The 21,397-nt window shown below is 40.7% G+C and overlaps 1 protein-coding gene across 3 annotated transcripts in view; it reads left to right on the forward strand.

Moving 5' to 3' along the window:
- The window catches only part of GluClalpha (glycine receptor alpha 1), a 92,209-nt gene that overhangs the window by 53,618 nt on the left and 17,194 nt on the right, over positions 1 to 21,397 (forward strand). Inside the window, exon 4 of one of the 3 annotated variants that reach the window (XM_089590878.1) lies at positions 8,233 to 8,300. The exons of the other annotated variants lie outside the window; for them this stretch is intronic. Coding sequence (XP_089447004.1) covers positions 8,233 to 8,300 — 68 coding nt within the window. The remainder of the gene's footprint in view (positions 1 to 8,232; positions 8,301 to 21,397) is intronic. 3 annotated transcript variants of the gene reach the window in all.

Raw genomic sequence — 21,397 nt, forward strand, 5'->3', positions numbered from 1 at the left:
GGAGAAAGAGGTCGATAAAAGGGGTAATCTGAGAGGTGGATAAGGAAGGTCCCTGAAAAAAACAACAAAAAAAACAATTGTGAGGTCGGTAAGGAAGATCACTACTTTGTTGAGTAAGGCCGGTAAATAGAATTTTTGACAGATAGAAGTAGGTTGTCGGTAAAGAAGAAAACTGCACTAACGGCAAAATTTTAAAAATGACAGGAAAGCCGCCTGCAGCAAGTATGAATACAAGAAATAATACAAGTACAAAATTAAAGGAACAGACTCTATTGAATTTTACAAAAGAAAATCAGGAGAATAAAGAATTAGACGAGAAGATGAGCAGGTTGGAAAGGAAGTTGGACAGCATGATTAGTAGTCTAGAAAGAAGAGAAGAAGATTGGAAAGAGGAAAAACAGATGTGGATAAAAGAAAGGCAACAGTGGAAAGAAGAAAAGAAGGCGTTAGAAGAAAGAATAAGCAAGTTGGAATGGGAAACAGAAAAAGCTGAGAGAGAGAAAAGGAGACCGAACATTGTTATAAAAGGAGCAAATATTGAAGGAGAGAATCTGGAGAAGAAGGTCGAAGAGTATATTGAACAAAAGATAAAAATAAAAGTCAAGATAGAAAAGGCCAAAGTGATAAGTGTAAACGCTGGGCAAAATGTGAGGAAGTTGGTGGTAGTAAGACTGGCAAGTAAAGAAATGAAAGAAGAAGTAATGAGAAATAAAAAACATCTGGAGAGAGGAGTTTACATAGAAAACGATTTAACAGAGAGAGAAAGAGAGATCCAAAGATTTATTTTAAACAAGTCAAAAGAGCAGAGGAACAAAGGAAAAAATACAAAAGTTGGATATATGAAGATTTTGATCGATGGTAAATGGCTTAGATTTGATGAAAGGAAAGGAGATTTTACAGAGGAAAGAAGAAGGAGCCAAGAATGAAGAGAACAAGAAGATGTAGAGGAGGAGGGAGTGAGAAGAAGAAATGTTAGTGTTTGTGCGTGGAACATTGCGGGAGTGCTAAATAAGGACAGTGAAGTGTGGAAGTATTTAAGTGAGTTTGATGTGATAATGTTAGTAGAGACATGGTTGGAAAAGGACAAGTGGACTAATGTAGAAAGTGAGTTGCCAAAAAGCTATGAGTGGAAGTGTATAGCAGCGACTAGAGAGCATAAAAAAGGTAGAGCGAAAGGAGGAGTAATATTAGGAATAAGCAAAAAATTGGAGAGTATAAATCATGAAGTATGGAGCGATAATATAGTAATGCAGGAGATTAAACACGGAAATCAGAACTGGAAAATCATAGGAGTATATAGTCAAAATGTAGCAGAGACGATGGGAATTATAAAAGAAAAAGTAAAAACGAAGGAAAGTGGATGCGTACTTATACTAGGAGACTGGAATGCAAGAACTGGGAGAGAAGGAGGTTGGATTAATGAAAGTGATAGTGAGAGTGATAGTGACGACAAGGACGTAAGGTTAAGAAAGTCGAAAGACGAAAAGATCAATGAGGAAGGTAGAAGACTAATAAAAGAAATAACAGAAGAAGGATGGTGTATAGTAAATGGGCAAAAAGGAGAAGAAGGAGAATTCACATACGTTGGTAGCAGAGGAGAGTCGGTAATAGATTACGCAATAGGATGTCAAGAAGCGTTAGATCAGATTAAGGAAATGAAGATAGGACAAAGAACGGAATCAGATCATATGCCGCTAGAAGTATACCTAGAAAAGGAAGTAGAGGTAGGAATTGTAGAGAAAGAAGAGAGAACAAAGGCAAGGAGGGATTGGACTCAAGAATTGATTGATCAGTATGGAGAACGGTGTAAAGACTGGGAGAGAAAGGGAAAAGAGATTGAAGAAAGATGGAGTGAATTGAAAGAAAAAATAGATAGTGCAGTACCTAAGGGGGAAAAACAGTGTAGAGTGTGGAAGATGGGGGATAAAAAATGGCACGATAAAGAATGGAAGGAGAAGAAGAAGGATTTAAGAAGAATAATGAAAAGGTGGAGGAAAAAGAAAATAGAAAGAAGTTATTACATAGATAAAAAAAGAGAGTATAGGAACTGGTGTGAGGCAAAAAGGAAAAGGTTTGAAAGATTAGAAGAAGAAGAGATAAAAAAGGCAACATCGGAAGGCGAAGTGTGGAAATATATAAACAAGTACAGGAAAAAACGAAGGAGAGAAATATCCAAAAAGTTCACAGTAGAAGAGTGGAGAAGGTATTTTATGGAAAAGTTAGATGGGAAGAATGAAGAAGGAATTGTGAGGGAAGAGACAAGAAAGGATGAGGCAAGAACAAATGCAGAGGATCAGGAAGAAATGAGCAAGGAAGAGTTCGAGAGGCAGATAGCCAGATTAAAAGTAGGAAAAGCACCAGGAGAAGATAAGCTGGAAAATGAAGTATGGAAGTACATGCCAGGAGAAGTGGATGCAGCTCTGTGGGAATTGCTGAAAAAAGTATGGGAAAAAGGAGAATTACCGGATCAGTGGAGACAAGGTACGATTTGTTTGATTCACAAAAAAGGTGATAAAGATAGGTTAGAAAATTATAGAGGAGTTACATTGACATGTACAGCTTATAAGATTTATGCGAGTATGTTAAATGAGATGTTAAAAAAGGAAATCGAAGGTAAATTATCAGAAAGTCAGTTTGGTTTTAGAGAAAAGAGAGGAGTAATAGAAGCTATATATACATTGAAACACATTGTTGAGGAAAAATTAAGCAAAAAAAGAGGAAAATTATTTACATGTTTTATTGATTTAAAGGAAGCATTTGATCGAGTGGATAGGAAAGTTTTAAAAGAAAGATTAATAGAAATGGAAGTGAGTGAAAAGCTAAGAAATAGGATTATGGATATTTATAAAGAAACGAGAAATGTAGTTAAAGTTGGAGAAGAAGAATCCAAGGAATTTTGGACAGAGAAAGGTGTGAGGCAAGGCTGCCCACTGAGCCCGACGCTGTTTAACGTGTACTTAGCGGATCTGGAGCAGGAATTAAAGAAAGGGCAGGTGGGAGGATGCAGAGTTGGTAATGAAAAAGTATGGAGTCTATCTTACGCGGATGACATAGTATTAATAGCAGATAGAGAAGAAGAATTGAAAGAGATGTTAAAAAGATTCAAAAAGTACACAAATAAAAAGAAGATGATTTTAAGTGAGGAAAAAACGAAAATTTTAGTGTTCGAAAAAAGAAAGAGGAATGATAGAAGATGGAAGTGGGGGAGTAAGGAATTAGAAGAAGTAAATGAAATAAGATATTTAGGATATATACTACAGAAGAATGGGAGAAACGATAGGCATATAGAAGAAAGGAAAAGAAAAGCAGTGATAGCTATGAAAAATGCATGGAGCATAGGAGAAAGAATATTTAAGAATAGCTACAAAAGAAGAAGAAAATTATTTACAGCCCTAGTAGAAAGTATAGCGCTATTTGGTGCGGAAGTGTGGGGCTGGGAAGAAGAAGAAAGACTAGAAAGTATACAGAGAAGATATATGAAATGGATATTAGGATTAGACAGCAATACACCAAATTATATAGTGGAAGAGGAGTGCAGATTAGAAAGGATGAGTATAAAAGCGTTAAGGAGAGCGTTAAAGTTTGAAGAGAAAATTAGGGAGTCAGACATAAAATTAGTAAAAGAATGCATAAGAGAAAAGGACAAGGACAAGGAAAGAGAGAGAATAGGAAAGGATTCAAAAAAGAGAGCTGAATTACTACGGGAAGAGAAAGTAAAAGAAACAAGATTTATGAAAGGAGTAGAATTTAGGGAGGAAGTAAGAGAAAAAATATTAATGAACAAGGAAAGAAAAGAAAAAGAGAAGAGAATGGAAAAGATAGAGAATTCACGGTACAACAGAACATATAAAGGTATAAGAACAGAAGAGGAACCAGAATACTTGAAAAAGGATATGCCATTAAAGGATAGAAAGTTAGTAGCAAGGTTTAGATGCGGAAATGAATGCAGAAGTAGAGAATACTGGAAAGGAGAGGAGGATAAAAAGTGTAGATTATGCAAGGAGGAGGAAGAAGATCTTAGACACATACTAAATATTTGCGGAGATACGAGAAATGAAGAAGAAATGAAAAAAATACTAAGCCACGATGCAAAAGAGATAGAAGTGCTAAGAAAAGTAATCAGAAAAAGGAAGGAGTCAGAAAAGATTTAAAAGATAAAAGAAAGTATGCAGAAAGTTAAGGTAGTAAAGAGAGAAGAAGGATTAGTAGGACAAGAAAGAAGAGAGAAAATGAAATGCAAGGAAGAATGAAGAATACAAAATATATGGACAATTTAAAGAAAAGAGTTGTTAATTTTTGAAATTTTTGATAGTTAAGTAGTATTAGAAAATTTGTTTACTGAATTAAATATAGGAAATTTTGATAATTTTTGATAATGTAAGTCGTAAATTGTTGAATTTTTGATAGGCATGTGTTTAATTTTGAAGTTTGAGAATTGAGTTTTGTAGAATTGGAATTGTAGTGATATTAAATTTGTTTTATTTCAATTTTATTATAAAAAAGACAAAGTAGATATTAAGAACAGTTAAAGTAAAAATGAATGCAGTATATAGCGTAGATTAAGTATATAATAAATGTACAAAATGTTACGGAACCCCTCCAAACCCGTAAGGGACGGAGTATGAAATAAATAAATAAAAAAAAAATAGTAAGGGATGAAGGAGAAGAAGAGAAACAACGACGGCGTCTCCTCGTCCAGCGTACATACACACATACACCCACACGCACCCGCGGCGACAAATTACTCCGCCCGATGACGAATGCTCATTAGGCTCGAATAGGGTCGCAATTTGCGCGGCTAATCTCCATCATGGTATTTTTTTTTTCTTTTTTATTCCCTACGGTTTTCCCCACACGCGCGCGGTAGCCTCCGTACCGAGCGGAAAGTGTGGGAGTTCGACTCGCGGAACTTGCCAACGCGCCGAACGAACTAAATAACGAGTTTGCGTGCTGTACGCGCGGAAGAGCTCCCGGAAGGGAACGGTTCGAGCAACAAAAAAAAAAAAAAAAAAAAAAGAAAGAAAGGGAGGAAAAAGCAGGAAGCGCTACGGAAGACAGCGCGTAATTTCCCGGGCTATTTGCCGTTTTACGGTTGCTCGCGAATCACCTGCTCGTGCGTGTGTATACACTGCACCCAAAAGTCTTGCGTTTTTTATTTAAAAAATGACACCATACCCGAACGGATTAATAAACTTGTAGGTACATGTATCCGTGTTGTATACAACGCGCTCACGAGACACGACGAGTAGTAAAAACCCGATACCGGTCAGACGCGCTCGCGGCTAATGGCACAAGAAAAAAAGGAGCCTCGTCCGGACAGTCGTCGGGTACAAGCATCCCCGATGTTTTTCTTTCACGTAGACGGCGTTTAAATTTTATTCCGCCTCGGAGCTCAAAGCCAACAGCCCTCAAATATTTGTACAGGGAGTCTAAGAGAGAGAGAGAGAGAGCCGGGCTCACCGCGTCACTGGGCGTTGCCTCTGCTGCGCAGGCCGGGATACGAACGGGCTCGCTTGCGCGTATACACCACGTCTATGTATATGTATGCGCCTTTTTGAACTAGCTGTAGATATACGTGCATTATATACATATATACCGGTAGGTGGGGGGAGCTTAACTTGCCGTAAAACACGCGAAGCGGATAAAGAAGCGGTCGGAGCTTTTAAGCACGGCTTCGGTGGTTTGCAATCTGGTCACGCCAGCCGTACCCGGCACCGGCTATAACGGGATTGCGTTCGTTCCGCGGCCGCGGCTCGAGGTCCTCCTTCACTGGCGCACCGCACGTTTATCCGTACTACTGATACTCCTATAACCAGAAGTATACGGAAGGAGGAAAAATAAAAAAAAGGGGGGTCCACTCGAACGGGAATCGTATTCGCGAGATGTTACTCGGTGCGTGCACGACCAATGTCACGTGCATGTAAGAATAGGGGGCACGAGGGGCAGCGCTTTGCGGATATTTAATTTTTTCAGCTCATTAGCCGCGCGCGAGCTCAATTTTCTCGTGTAACAATTTTTTTTTTCCTTGCGCTCGTGGAAACACCCGCGATGCAGTATATGACTAGCTCGACTAGGTATTGCACGCTGTTTCTCCGATTTTACCTCGAGCTGGTTCTCACCTCGTAGCGACGGGCTATGAAAATCAAAACTGCAGCGAAATTAATTTCTCGAGCCGGCTTTGCTGGGCAGGTAGGCACGTATGGTTAATGTACTATACTGCACGTACATTATACCTGCAAATTGTACGCAACAGTCGAGGGGCAGGGGGTACGTATTACGTGTCCATAACAGGAGATGGATCGGTATACGTGATCGAGTTGGAGGAACTGCAGGAGCCAACTGACGTATAGAGGTAGTGGGGCAGGGGTAGGGTATCGGTAGTTTCCGCGATCGGTTGTTGGAATATCGCCTCGATTATTCTATCCGTTCCAATCAACCCCCTCCCTCTTTACATATATATATATATATACCCAGCAATGATTCGGCGCAACATTGATTCCACAAATATATAGCCTTACCCGTGTATAGGTACGTATTTATACTTGTACACGTGGAAAACAAGTGCACGAGATTGGCGTTCTTTTGAAACGAGCCAACTCTCGCAAACAAATTATATAAGTTGGAGCATCCGAGTGTATAAGCATAGAGCAAATCGAGCAAACGGGGGCTTCCGATCGAAGGCTAATCTATTGCAAGTAGGTACCCACACCTTTTTACTTATGCACCGCGGCGGACGTTCTTTGTGATATAAATTACAGTAAGGCAAACATCAACTGAGTACTCGTTATATGCAGGTATATATACGTGGGTACAGCCGTAAATTTCGCGACCCAATTTCATCAGCCGTAAATCTCGTACAGTTAGGTTTAAACCGTGTACAGGCGTTTGTCGACGCCCTGGAGCACATATATTATATACATATGGAATATCGATACTTCTGGGAAGGCACACGCATGTTTTCACGTGAGTTTAAAAAAAAGGGGGCGAGGCGGGCACCAGCCATCGCCCGCGTAAAACGTCGCCGAGCCAATAAAACACAATTTATTAGGTGTATGGGCGAGCACGCAAGCACACACACACACACACGGAGCGGAGAAAGGGGTGGGTATATATACGGGAGGAGAGAGCACCGCCGCGCGCCGCAGTGGACACCACACGGAAGAGAGGGAGCAGTGGGTGATGTGTATTTGTACACACGCGCAGGTGGAGGAGCAATAGACGAAGCTCGTTAACTTTATTTTGCTCCAGTTGTTCGAAAACGAGATTCGCTCGTTTGTTGGCCGAGCTACCGCGTATCCAACCCTGCGAGGGGGGAAAGAAAAAAAAACCCCGGCAAAAGGAATCGCGGGAGGGCGAAAGCAAAAAAAAAAAACACGCGTATAGTTGTAGCGTCGATTACACGGTTGAAAGTGCGTGAGTGCACACGTACAACGGGAGGAAAGAAACGAAAAGTGAGGAAGGCAAAAAGATTTACGAGCCTCCGACTTGTACCGATGTAGTTTGCGGGGGGGGGGGGGCTGGAAACGTGTATCGCGTGCGAGCGCGTTATTGTCTCTCGCGGATTAAAAATGACTGTGTGCAATGTTATGCGAGTAATCGGCGACTCGATCGCCTCTCTGCTGTAGTAGTAACCCTCGACACCGTAATGCCATTGTGTTTTGAACGAGTTTGTATACGTGCGCCGAAGATTGTCTCGCAATTTTCGCAACGTCTCTTTCACCGCGTATATACATACATACATACACGTAGCTCTGCTTTCGTTTTAGAATGCGACCCGGGAGACGGAGAAAATTCGTTTTCAGCCCGTTTGTTGGGTCGGGGTGCAGGAGGGGGGAGAGAAGCAATTTTACGATGTGGCTGTGTGACTGTGTAGTACGGGACCTTTTCTTAAGCTCCCTGTTTTTTCAACTTTTTTTTTCTTCGTTGCCGATGATAGAGAAATAGAGGAGAAATAGTCGAAAGTCGCGAGAAATAGTCCAAAGTGCGCTCGAGCCACAAAAGAAGCGAAAGCTGCGAGAAAAGTAAAGTATTGTGGGGGAAAAAAAAACATAAGCATAAAAATGAAAATTCGACGATCAACGGAGGAGAATACAACGTAACACTAAGAAAAAAAAAAACAAAAAAAAAAAAAAAAATTAATGTATGCGTAGAACCACTGATTTATTGATATGTTAAGGGAAAAGAGGCGTTGCGACGATTTATTAATCAATTGATTCTGTTTTGCTATGTTAGATGGGCCCGCGGTTGTCTCTGTCAACATATTTGTTCGAAGTATCTCAAAAATAGATGACGTTACCATGGTAAGTCTCAAATAAACGACACACGCCCCGACTTTTATCAGCTGATTTACTATTTTTCACATTGACAACAAACAAACAAAAAAAAAAACCCAAAAGATTTGAAGACCAAGAAAAAGCATACATACTACTATTGCAGACACAGTAAACGCGTTTATTATACACACATACACACTCCTACACTTATTTTGTGCTGGGTGTTTGTATTATATTATTATTATAATTATATTACTACTATTTAATACTACTACTACTACTTCTATTACTGTTATTCTCAATGTTGTTAATATTATATTATTACTAATAATTAATTTCTTCGTTGTTTACAATACGTAACCATATACCACATAATATTAAATGCTTACAATCACTGCGCTACATTTAATTTTCATCTACTTCAATACATAGGTATTCAATTATTATCATCATCATCATCATCATCATACCACCATCAATAATAATAGTAATATACCCAATATTCAACACTATATAGCAATGGGCTACTACGGGTGTGTGTAAAAGATATGTTTTCGCCCATTACAATACAATTTATTAGATAATCTTTCTCTATCCTGTAACTCTATTTCCATCTCGTGTCGTTCGCTATAGAGCCTCTTTCTCTCACCCACGCATAGCATATTATTATCATTATAGTATACACGTATGTAGATCATCACCACCTGCAATCACTTTTTCACTGTTGGCTTCGTCTCACTTCTTCTTCTTCTTCTTCTTTTGCTCTACGTGTATTTCCATCACAAATGTAGAAAAGCTGCAATTCTGTCGTAATCGGGCACATACGTACATCCATATATATACATAGAAAGACACCCTTGTTATCACGACTTTAGTATAGCGGCAAATGTGTAGGTATAGCCACGCAGCACCCTTTCTTCTGTACTGTTCTTTCCTGTGATTACTACACACGTATATATATATAGGGGCACGCCGTTACAATTCATTGTCTCTCATTCTCTTGGCTCTGATGCACACTCAGTGCCCAGCATATCTCACTTACACAGACGCATCACGTAATGCGCGCATATAAAAGCTCGTCGTATAATCACTACCTCCCACACGTATAGCGCGAGCCTCGTTGTACACCTGTATCCTCCATTTCACTGTATACGTATATATATATGTATGTATACAACGTATGATGATGTGACACGCGCCTCATCTCTATAATATATCTTTTCCCCGTGACCGGCTCTTTTTCTCTTTCGCCTGTAGTCGAACGACATCAATGGCCAACACTCGACTCCCATTCTCCCCTCCGATGCTCGAACCATCTCTGTTGGGTACATCCAAAGGGCGGCTCGTTGTTGGGTAACAAATGGCTCACGAGCCGTTACGTCTATACATATCCACGCATCTAATTATGTTTATTGGAAGACAGCACATCCCCTTTTGCGCGTGGACACAAAGTACTGCGCAACCGATGAGACATCAAAACAATTTGTCTGTACTTATGTACCATTGTAGGTATACCTATACATACTTACTTATCATTGCCTTGATTTTCACATTCACGATCCAATCGCGGCTTGACGCCACTCGCTACCACTCCCCGGCTCACACACAGCCGGGCTCGCGTACGCTTTGCTCCCTGTGGCGCAAAAAATACATGGACTATAAATGGCGTCTAGAGTCCGGCGAAGCCGACTGTGAGAAGCACAAAAAGAAGCAACGGAGGAATCGGAGGAGGAAGTGGCGTCACGCTGTCCCTGGATCAGCTATACATATAACTATAATTATTTAAGTACTGCAATTTTTCTTCATTACTTTTTATTATATAGTAAAAAAAAAACCGTGTACCTATTCACAAAGTTGGTATACGGTATTACAGAGCACAATGAGTAAGGATGTACGGATAGAAGTATCAAAAACGACGAAAGGACGATTGTATAAATTGCGTCACGTGTCGTACCCATGTGCCCGCGCATATTATGTACATGTATGTATGTATGTTGTGCACAAAGATATACTATTGTAGGCGGGGGGGGGAGAAATGTGGGCCCCTTCAGCGAATGATTTGTCCGCGACGCTGTTAGATCTCAATTACAATTACCGGGGGGAGACGGGAGAGGGACGCGGGCGAAAAGGGGGTTGGGGGGGGGGGTTATTACTGGAAGCTCAGACTGGCCCGCATGGCAGCAACACGCACACACACAAATGTACCTATATAATACATGACTCTGCATAGATATATACACACGTTGTACACCAGGTACTCGCGACAAGGTTGCACGTGTATCGTGCATGTAGCTTGTGTTGGTCAGGGTGTGTATTTGTGGACGGCGTACATGTGCCCCTCGGACGCCTCAACAATTAGCGATCACACGGTTATGCAATTACGCGTCACTCAATCGTACACGTATAGAGGTATACACACATGTGTGCCCCCCCTCGCCTCGCTTCATCCATAATATACATCACATCCGTTGACTGACGGACGCTCTCTCGCGTACCTATATATATATATATATACGTGTACAGGTGTATACCGTACATGTGTGTGTAGTCACCGGGTATAGCATATCACCACTTCCATTACCACACCATTACCCTTGCATTGATACGTATGGGTACATGTTATGACACACGGGGACAAATTGTTATTAGTCTTTTGGATGCACGTGTGTGTATACCTACGCACAGACAAACCCCCGCACACCCGAGGGTACATAACATACACAGCGCGTGATGTTTTGTGACGCTTTATTTCCATTAGGTATGTACGTACATAGATGCACAATTATGCCCGTACATGTTACACGGGGAGATGATGCATGAATGTTCCAAATGGGGTATACGCGTGGCCCCATTCGAGCGATTTCACGTTTGAGGAATCGCGCGTAATCACCGCTGGATTTTCACTCAATAACCCTCCGTGCATCCACATTGTACATTTATTTTCGGGTCCGGCGCAACGACGCGGAGTCATCGATACCCGACACATGTATACTACTGCTCCCACAAATTGATGAAGCTCTCCTTTAGACGCGCACCGACGAGAAGTATAACCATGTGCGGACGTGATGCGTTGTGCCAAAGGGACCATGCAGTATACGATCCCTCGTTTAATACTACCAGGTGTACACCTATACATATTTGCCCGAGCGAATGTGTACACCTGTGCAATGTATATAACTATGTAGGTGTGCGGGTGTTGGACGCACAAAAAGCAACCCGTAAACTCGAGCTTTCCATCGTATATATAGCGGCTTGATTGGATTCGCTAGATATAGGTATACCAACCCGACGCGCAGCCTCTCCGACCCCAGCTCCATTGTTCCCGGCCAGAGGAGTTATCTTGTATATAGCGTATATAATAGAAAGTAGATGTGTAGACGTACCCCCCGCGAATCTCGATTGAGCCGCCTTCCTCGGGCATAAAGATTACTCCCGTCTTGGGTACGCCTATTCCTCTCCGTGATGATTATTAGGAAGGACGTTTGTATCCATCTCGCGATCCCCCCTCCCTACGCATAAAGTCGAGTATGAGGAATGACGTGTCGAAAATTAGCTATGTGTAAGTATAAATATGGTGTGTATATACACGTGTACGTTATACTCTTGCACTGCGTTGTACCTACGCTCGACTTAAGCTGCACTTTACTTGTTATTAATGATAAAAATGTAGTGAAACGACTGCGCCTATACTTACCGTGTACGTAGTTCTAGAAGGGGCTTAGATTTGTAAGTCCTTCGTGTGCACCGTCGCGATTTCATCGATGCGACATCGCGTAATTTTATGTACAAAGCATATACACGTAGCAGAAACGATATTTAATAAAAAGTACAGGCAATTTCGCGTTTGACGATGTCACGTAAGAGTCAGTTTGTTTCGCGCTCGCATCCGTCGCGTCTTATCGTACCCCCTCCCCCTTGGAGCAGTAAATATTGACGGCAACGAAATTGAATGATCGAAGGGAAGGAAAAAAAAAAAACTACAATAATGACAACGATAACTGGATCCCCGAAGCCTATAAGCAAAAGAAAAAAAAAGAAAAAAAAAGAAAAAAAAGAAAAAGGGAGGAGCGATGAGCTCCAATCACACACCCTCAAACATTTGCCAGGCACGTCCCGCTCCTTTACCTTGTTAATCGCAAAGGGGCTGGAATAAGTCACGTCCCGGAAAGAAAGGAAGGAAGCTGATACGTATACTTATACACTGTGCCGAATGAACATCAAATAAACGAGCGCGTATAAAGAAATAACCGGATCAGGGGTTGTATACTATATGCAGGGGAGGAAGTTGGAAGGAAGCGCGCGTTGATGGGATTTGATCGGCAAACCACTCGAATCCAGATGATTTTCTTATTATCACGGCTGCTTGCATCTCAACGAGGGTTATAGTCTACCGATGGTGTGCCGCGATCCTCCATCCGAAACACGTACAGCACATCGTACATAAGCTCCGTATAATTGTATACTCTCGCGGCTCTGCACAGCCTCGGGGCTCCGGAATCTCCGTCGACTGAATACGAACGTAATGTATATATACGTGTGCCCACACGGAGAACCAAATTCGGGGTAGTTGGTGGTGGGGTGGTAGTGAAACGCACGGGTGCGTGGAGCAGGATGTGCGCGCCGGTGTACGTAACAGGTCCTTGGTCGCAGCGTACCATACGTTACACTCGGATCGTCCCCTTTGCTCGAGGATGAGCACCGGCTCGAAAGGAAGCCATATCCCCGCCCATCGGTTAGGCAGGTACGTACCGCTCGACAGAGATTTCGCGAACTTTGACAATCTTCGCCTCTGCTCAGGGAGAAAGGACATATATACGTGTATACAAACCCTTTCGAGCCAACTCCACTGCGAGAGGGGGGGAGTGTATCCGATGTTGGCGCAGATGCCGCGAGGAGGACTCGTTTCGCGCGCCTTCTTGCCTTTCCGTTGATTCGCTCTCGCTCTCACCTCTTAACGCCTGGCTCCTCGACATCCAATTTTGCACAAGAAAAACAAAAAAACAGGGTGAGACTGGTGATGCTGTACAGGGGGTGTTTTTCGTTGGCTCGTTCTGTTTGTGCTTTTTTTTCCATGTACATATATACCCTCTAAAGTTGGATGAGTCGAATAAGTCAATACTGACTAATTATAAGTGAAGAGTCGTTTACTTATTGCGATAACTGATTCGCAGTAAAATTTGACTGTATACGTGTACACGCGCTTCCGATGTGTTTTTGCGCCCGGGCGGCAAACAAACGACGGGGGGCAGAGCAAAAATGTTTTGCCATTGGCTGACAAATTCGACGTCTACAATTACGCGCACCTACTTTCTGTCACAAGTGACGCCCGCGTGACGTTTGGCCGGCAGGGGGATCACGCCTGGTATAATGTATTCCGCCCGGTACGTTATATACACACGAGCATCTGCTGAATAATATTTTCCACGTTCGACGGCCATGAATGGTATTATGCGATCGCGTGGGGGAGGGGGCATATAGTGACAGTCTCTGTGTTGTTAAAAGGGGGGATAGGGCGGTGGGTGGGGGGGATTATTTGGTACACGTACAGAGTGATTGATTGCCGTATGGAAAAAAAAGAAAAAATGGTTTGTGTGCGAGTGAGTGTTCGCGGGTCAAAAAAAGCCGGCGCATCGCTCTTCCATTATCATCCGTGTCCGTGTACGTACACACAGGCACTTCCGTCGAGGCAAATGTAAACGTTGTATAAGCAGGTGTAGGGTTTCCCTTTTATCCAGAGAGCGCCCTTCTCCCCCCTGATTTCCCGGGGCCGTCCGCATTGTTATGCCACGAAGAACCTTCCTGATTGGCCTCTATAAATGACGCGGGATGAAAGATGGCTTTTCCTTCCTTCCTTTCTTCATGGTATTTTTTTTCTTTTTTTTTTTTTCTTTTTTTTTTTTTTTTTTATATCTGGGACACGGGGGGATGAACGAAAAACCAAAGATTGCTTTGGCGTCGACATCGGCCAGCGTCTCGTCTACTGTCCCTCGAGCGCGCGGAAGGTATCGTGTTTGAAGATCGATGCAATAATCACCATAACAACATTACACCAAAGTTAAAAAGTTTAAATGAACTCTGGGAGTATAACATATCCTATACAATACTTGAAAGTAATCATCATCATGAATCTCTCTTTAAGGTACTCTGTATCAAACGTCTCTTTCTTCTTTCCGTGATTGTATACTCGAATCTTTCATTTATCCTCGCTCACACAAGTGCACGTGCTCACCCGAGCAGTTCGAAGAGAACAATGTTCAATGAGCATCCGAAAGCAGAGAAGCGATGAAGATTCCAGTTAAATTACATAGTAGCGGTGACCGGCTCCTTCGCCATCTCGTTTTTTTTTTATTTTTTTATTTTACAGTCATCCCCATCTCCCTCTGTCTTACCCCGACTTTGATTAACTTCCCGGAATGGAAAACTTCATTTGCCGAGGACATTAACTCGGGAAAAAAGCTCGTATCGAATTCTTATTGCAATATTTACATTTTTTGGGATGATTATTAATTTTCCTTGGAAACAAGCACAAATAAGCGGGAGCAAATAACCCAGCGGGAGGGGAGAAAAAAAAAGGACCCACGATGAAAGGGGACCAGTTGCTCGGCATACGGAGGGGAGAGCGGAAGATAGCGGTGCCACCGTGGCACGGAAGATGCCATCGGACAATGCACACATTTACACGGACGGATGTATAGGCAAATTCTCGGTGTAGTGTACATTTAGTATCCCACCTTAAGTATATATAGGTACACACACATTGGCACCCGCATGGTAATCATCACCGTGCATACAGGGTTGTCATCTTCCTCTACACGGGGATGTAAGTGTGCCTATGTATATATATATATGTGTGTGTGTGTGTGTGTGTGTGGGTGTGTGTGTGTGTGTGTGTGTACCTACGTACAAACTGCAGCCTGGGTCGAATCGATCCTGTCCCTCTCGCTTGGTAACGACGATAAAGGTGGTCCCCCGCACTCCCGAGGAGAGATGTATAGGTGGCACACTGGATATAGGACATAGGTATACACACCAGAGCAGAACAGAGCAGAGAGATAAGAGGAGCAACTCTCTCTCTCTTACTCTCAGCTGCGACACCGATGCAGAGTATAGGTACATATATTATACACATATACGTTCGTCCCCCATTCCTCGTGCGCTGACGTCGCGCGCAGCCGATCCGTCACGCGCGCCCCACATAATCGATTTGTTTCAATCCGCGCTCTCGTAATCGTAATGTCCGACTCCACCCTTCGAGGTATACGTATACCCCCCCCCCTGTACGCTGTCCCTCGTCCCTACACGTATACATACGTACCCTCGACGATGCCCCGAACACGCGCCATTTATCTCGCTCCTCGCTCCCGCATTTGCTTATATAGGTCTATATGTATATCCACCCTATTACCATTTATGATGTATATATACCTGCCTATGTATGTGTAGCGCGTCCGCTCTGTAAACAATGGCCCGCGCTCGCTGCACAATCTATACACGGGAATTCGACGAGTCGTCGTTGACGATAAGACCTAATATGGTACGGGTGTGCTTCGTCGCTGACGAGTTTCGCCCCTCGAGCGCGCGATAAGAGAAACAGAGTATAGGAATACCGATCTCGCCTAATGAATCGAAAAATCGGCCACCCCTATACATTTTTTCTTTTTTTCTCAAATCATCCACGCTACTTGACGTTGTGAAATCTAATAGCAATGGAAAAGAATCTGATCTCCATTCGGGGGGAGCTTGCGTTGGTCGTTACTCCCTTATCGATCACTCGGTCCCTCCCGGATCTCGGGCCGATAGCGCCAAGAGTGCCACAAGTGGCCCCGCGCCTTCCTCCTAGGCGTTTATTGTGCGTGCGGACTCGCGTTACACATACGTTTTTTGCCTCCCTCCCCCTCTTTTTCTCCGCTGAGGAATCGATCGACCGTGCGGGTCGTTTTCCTTATCGCGGCTCAACGGGGCGTGAATGAGGTTTATTCCCGCGGAGATAGCTCGCGTGAATTCCTTCCCTTTTCCTTTTGTCGCGCTCTCGCACACACTCGATATCTACAGGCCTGCCAATACGACCCGTCTCCCCTTACAATATTTTTTGTACCCATATACTTACTATGCACGATGCGAGTGAAATGCCCCAGTGTGCCATATGTCATGCGCGTTAAGACTCATAAACAAGAAGCGAGGCTTTCGCTCGACTTCACCTCAATGGCTCGCGCGTTCGCCGAAGCGAGGCTCGTCCCACACTTTTCGCCTTCGATCGAGTCGAGCCAAGTGTTTAGGTGGCAATACGAGGAATAATTTTAAGCCGATCCCACGTAATGTAAATAACGGGTAACTTGGACAAGTTGGCGCGTTAAACGCTGCACGGAGCAGACTTGGGATGGTAAGTGCCCAATTTTTGTTGCAACGACACTCCCCTCGCAAGGAGAGCGTAGCTTTTGATTACCATATTTTTTATGCTTAGTGTAATGCGCGATGTTTCCTTGACATGGCCATGCACACATATACGCCGTTTACTATGCAAAACTATATAATATAATACTCTTCACCACAACATTACTGTAGTTGTACAGCATAGTCAACCAGTTTTGTCAATTTATTTCTACATTTAAAACTTACTCTGATCACTTTTTTTTTTTTTTTTTTTTTTTTTTTTTTTTTTTTTTTTTTTCAATATCACGTCGACAATGCGTTTCGTTCATTAAAACGTGCCTCATTGTAGAATAATATATATATATAGAGAAACACAGCTGCTTTCGTCCGTTCGTTCTCTGCGCAAGTGTAATACGTCCAAACTATACACTGAAAATTGAGGCAGCTCCTCAATACGATGAAATGTGACGATAACTCATTATGGCATTGTTTCATTGGTACACGTTGTGTGCATAATAACAAACAAAAATAAAAAAAATAAAAAATCATAGCATTACAGCATAGTTGGAATGAAAGCTGATATAACGTATAGAGACAATGGCCAGGGTTTATTGTTAGCTCTATGATAAAATACATATATATATTTATATGAGCGCGCGGTGGCTCGGTCGGCTAGGTCGGGGATTGGCACGCGGGAGACCGTGGTTCAGTTCCCGGCCAGTGCGACTTTTTCGGGCAAGTACCTCTGTGTCTTTCACATGTGCTTTTTCACCACGCAATGCTCCTCGAGGAGGGTTTAGGCGACCTTCTCGCAGCATCATTGCCTAATTCCCCCTACCCCCCTCCTGTAATGGGAGGCCTCCCATCCCTCTTCCCTTCCTTCTCCAAAGTGCTAAGTGCCCATAGTAGTGCCCTTATTAAAAAGGAGCCGGACGTAGAGCACTATAATATAAAAAAAAAAAAAAAAAAATATATATTTATATAAAATAGTCAGGATATTGCGCATTCAGCTGTATACCTATGTAAGAATCATGTGAATCGGGGCCACGTTAATAATTGATTATATTATTATATATACTCTGTTCCGGACGATGATATTAGACGGCCCGGTTCTGGTGGAAATCAACATGTACCTACGCTCGATCAGCAAAATTGATGATTATAACATGGTGAGTGCTTCCAAATATCCAGCCGGCAATGCCTTGAGTATCTGTTTATCCATACATATATTTGTATTATATATTACAATATACATATAATACATATTATGAATATGATCGCACGCAGTGTTTGTGTATGTTGTACATGTACATGTATATATATATGCATATACATGAAAGTCATGTATGTGTGTATATATTATTTACAAATCCCATAACATGAACTCTTTGTAGATGTGTTTGCTTGTATTGCCCACGTGGAAATTTCGTACACGTTATTTGCATATCGAGTCAAATTATATTAATTTTTCGAGTCATGTAATACTATTGATTTAATATTACTTGGAGCATAATACCATTGATTTAATCACATCAATAAAATTTTGCCTGAAGCTACATACGTTACTATATTTACATAATTTTGCGCGCAGTCAAAGTTTCAGTAAGATTGTGGGTATTAAGCAACTATTGCACATATACGAGTTCATTTTTTTCGTTGCATTTATCTTGTGTATACTGTTCTAGTATATAAAATAATGCATATATTACATATACATGTACAACAATTTACGTATACTGTACAACTATGTGGATATAATAATTGGACGTCGCATCATTATGACATCGGTATATTGGATATTGAATATTGTTTTTATTAATATGTGATGTATTACGTATATATTTATATTTATAAATATTGATGTCGTTTTATATTTATATAACCATATATTAATTAATATATATTTATATGAATATAGCCATGTATGTATATCTGGAAAAAGCATAAAGCAAGTAAATTGGCGGTGTAACATTGGAACGGTCTGTTACATTGAAATAAACCATGTGGTGTGTGTAACCGATTCCACAAAATATTTTCCGTTCTATGGTCCAAAAATAAATAAAAATTTAATCTTATTTGCAGTTTTTACAATTTTTCAATACTACCCCGAAACTACTCCACCGTTAATGTGCCATACATTTTTGGAACTACTTTAAAGATTGTAAAAAAAAATTTTTTTCAATTCCTAACAATGACTTTTAAAATTTTTTCTATAAACAGTTGATAGGAAAAAAGCTATTTTCCAAATTAAAAAAAAAAAAAAATTCTCCGCAATTTACAAAGATGCAAACGAATTTCCTTGTGATTCTGAGGTAACGAAGATGCTTATCATTTAGTAGTCGATGTGCTAAACAAAATAAGGGCAGTAGTAAAACAAGTGTAAAAAATGTTATATAATTTTACCACACAACGAATAATTTTGTTTGAAGAATCGCTCATACACATAGTTTATAAATATGTAACAGGCACACACGTAATACTTGTGTATATACATGAAAAGATGTGTACGAGTGCACTGACGATGCATCAATGAGGTAGAAATAATTCAGAAAGAGCTGGAGGAAAGAGTACGTGTTCCTTTGCTGTTTCTCGTTACTCTTGCTGCATCGGAAATGAGAAAAATAATTCTTTTGATAAAGATACAGTTCGCGCGCGCGCACGAGAGGTCACTTTTTTTTTAAATATATTCATGATGTATATGTGAAATTGCACTTTCAGTTGCTCTGTCAAAGAGAACACATATAATGATGTCTCGTTCAAATAAAGTTGAATCCTAAAAATAAATTTTCATCTCGACATAAGGAGAATGACGAAAGCAACTGTGCGAGTATATGTTGGTTTTTCACCTCGAGTACACGCTTGTACGGTATTTTAAATCGAATACAACATCACGCATCGCTTTTAACTTACTTTTATTGTCACGTTTGTTTGTTCAAATGGCTTTACACTATTAAAATTCATTCGCACACGTTTGCGGGCCGAAGATTCCACTTTCCGACCACAGAGACGCAAAAAATGTATATGTCTAAGGTTAGTGATCAACTACATGTATATCTCTAAAATTTCATTGAAAAATCATCAACATTTTATAAAGTTTTATTTATAAAACATATCTAAAGTTAAGAGTAGAGTTACAGCTTTTTTAGTAATACTAAATCTGCTTAGAGCCAAAAAGCGATTGACATTGTACAGTTAAAGCTTTTTAAACTTTGAACAATGAATTTTGTAAAAAAAAACTTTTGAAATTGAAATTGAAAGGCAATTTTTTCCCGAAAATAAAACGAGTAAGTAGCTTGAATGACGCAGTAAAGAAAGTATACAAGTTGTCAAGTGCTTGCCTAAATGAGTGTTGTTTAACGTGTTGAGCAACCATAACATTAAACAAGTAATGGTGTATTGTAAGTGATTGGAGTTCTATTTGTGCGAAATTTTGATATCAAAGCTTAAATGTGTGAGTGTATATATTAAATATAACGATGTTTGTCGAAAATCGTGTATATTGCACACATATGTATTACATATTATTCACAATATATATGGTGGGAGTGTACAATTTTCACGTTAGCCGGTGTTCCTCTGTATTAAGTATATATACTTACTGTTATTATGTATGTGGTTATTACTATTGCTACATCATTGTTTGTCACATATGGAAAAATTGTCTGATACATTTGAGCTGCACGCGCGATGTATTAAGAGAACGAAAATTCCCCGCCATGTCGCCTTATTTATATATTTATGTATAATACGTACCAATATTATATATTATATATATATATATATATATCTGTCATTCGTGTTCATTCATGCTTTCATTGCCTGATATTATACCCTATCTTAATTATTAGACCCTCTTCTATAACGATGTATCTCTCGCTCTTCATGCCTTCTCTCATACACTCACCAGCATACATCATCTTTGCTTATCAATGGCCTCTCATCACCACGTGTTCATGTCGTTGCAAAAATTTTGTCCAGCCATGACGTACACAACATTTTTTTTTTTAGGCTTACAGTAAAACCACGCATCCCAAGATCTCACGATTTTTATTTACAGTGGATTAAATACACACCATTGGACACAATTACTCGGAGATCACATGCTTATGAAAACAACTTTTATCTCTTGTGATTTTCTGTTTGGACGATAAGATCGAACTGCAGAAAAACGAGGCTAACGCTGCAATAAAAACTGTAGGTTACGTTAGAAATGTGTTTGCAATAGTTACGTAACAAAAAGGCTAAACATCACTGTAGCAACATTAAATTTTAATTAGAAAAAATTAGGAAAGTACTATTCTCTTAATGAGAATAAAACGTATTGTTGCCTTATTTTGATGTAGTACTCAAAATACAAATCGGATAAAGTTCGATTTGAAGCTTTATTTACAGGAAATTTTCAACGTTTCGAATATTATACACATACAAATTCCATATTACACTCGTTACTAAAATTCGGAATCATATAGGTTCAGAAAATCCCATTGTAATATAAGCGACTCACCATAATCTTTTTTTAGGCAAATATATTCATGTATATACTATCGTTGTTGTATTATTACCTTAGAGATATAGGTGAGTCTCTCAGTCTGAAAAAGTGAAAACTGTACTAGAACTTGACCAGCGAAGCTGAAAAAGCTAGCTCCATTGTATAGGTACTATTACCATGTCAATGAGAAAGTTCATCCACGAAATAAAGGATTAGTGATACTTTTTTTTTCAAACCAAAATATAATGTAAGAAACAATTAGACA

Source organism: Copidosoma floridanum, unplaced genomic scaffold (genome assembly GCF_036245765.1).
Source record: "Copidosoma floridanum isolate Cflo_tuat_1 unplaced genomic scaffold, Cflo_Japanese_pri ptg000013l, whole genome shotgun sequence".
Lineage (NCBI taxonomy): Eukaryota > Metazoa > Arthropoda > Insecta > Hymenoptera > Encyrtidae > Copidosoma > Copidosoma floridanum.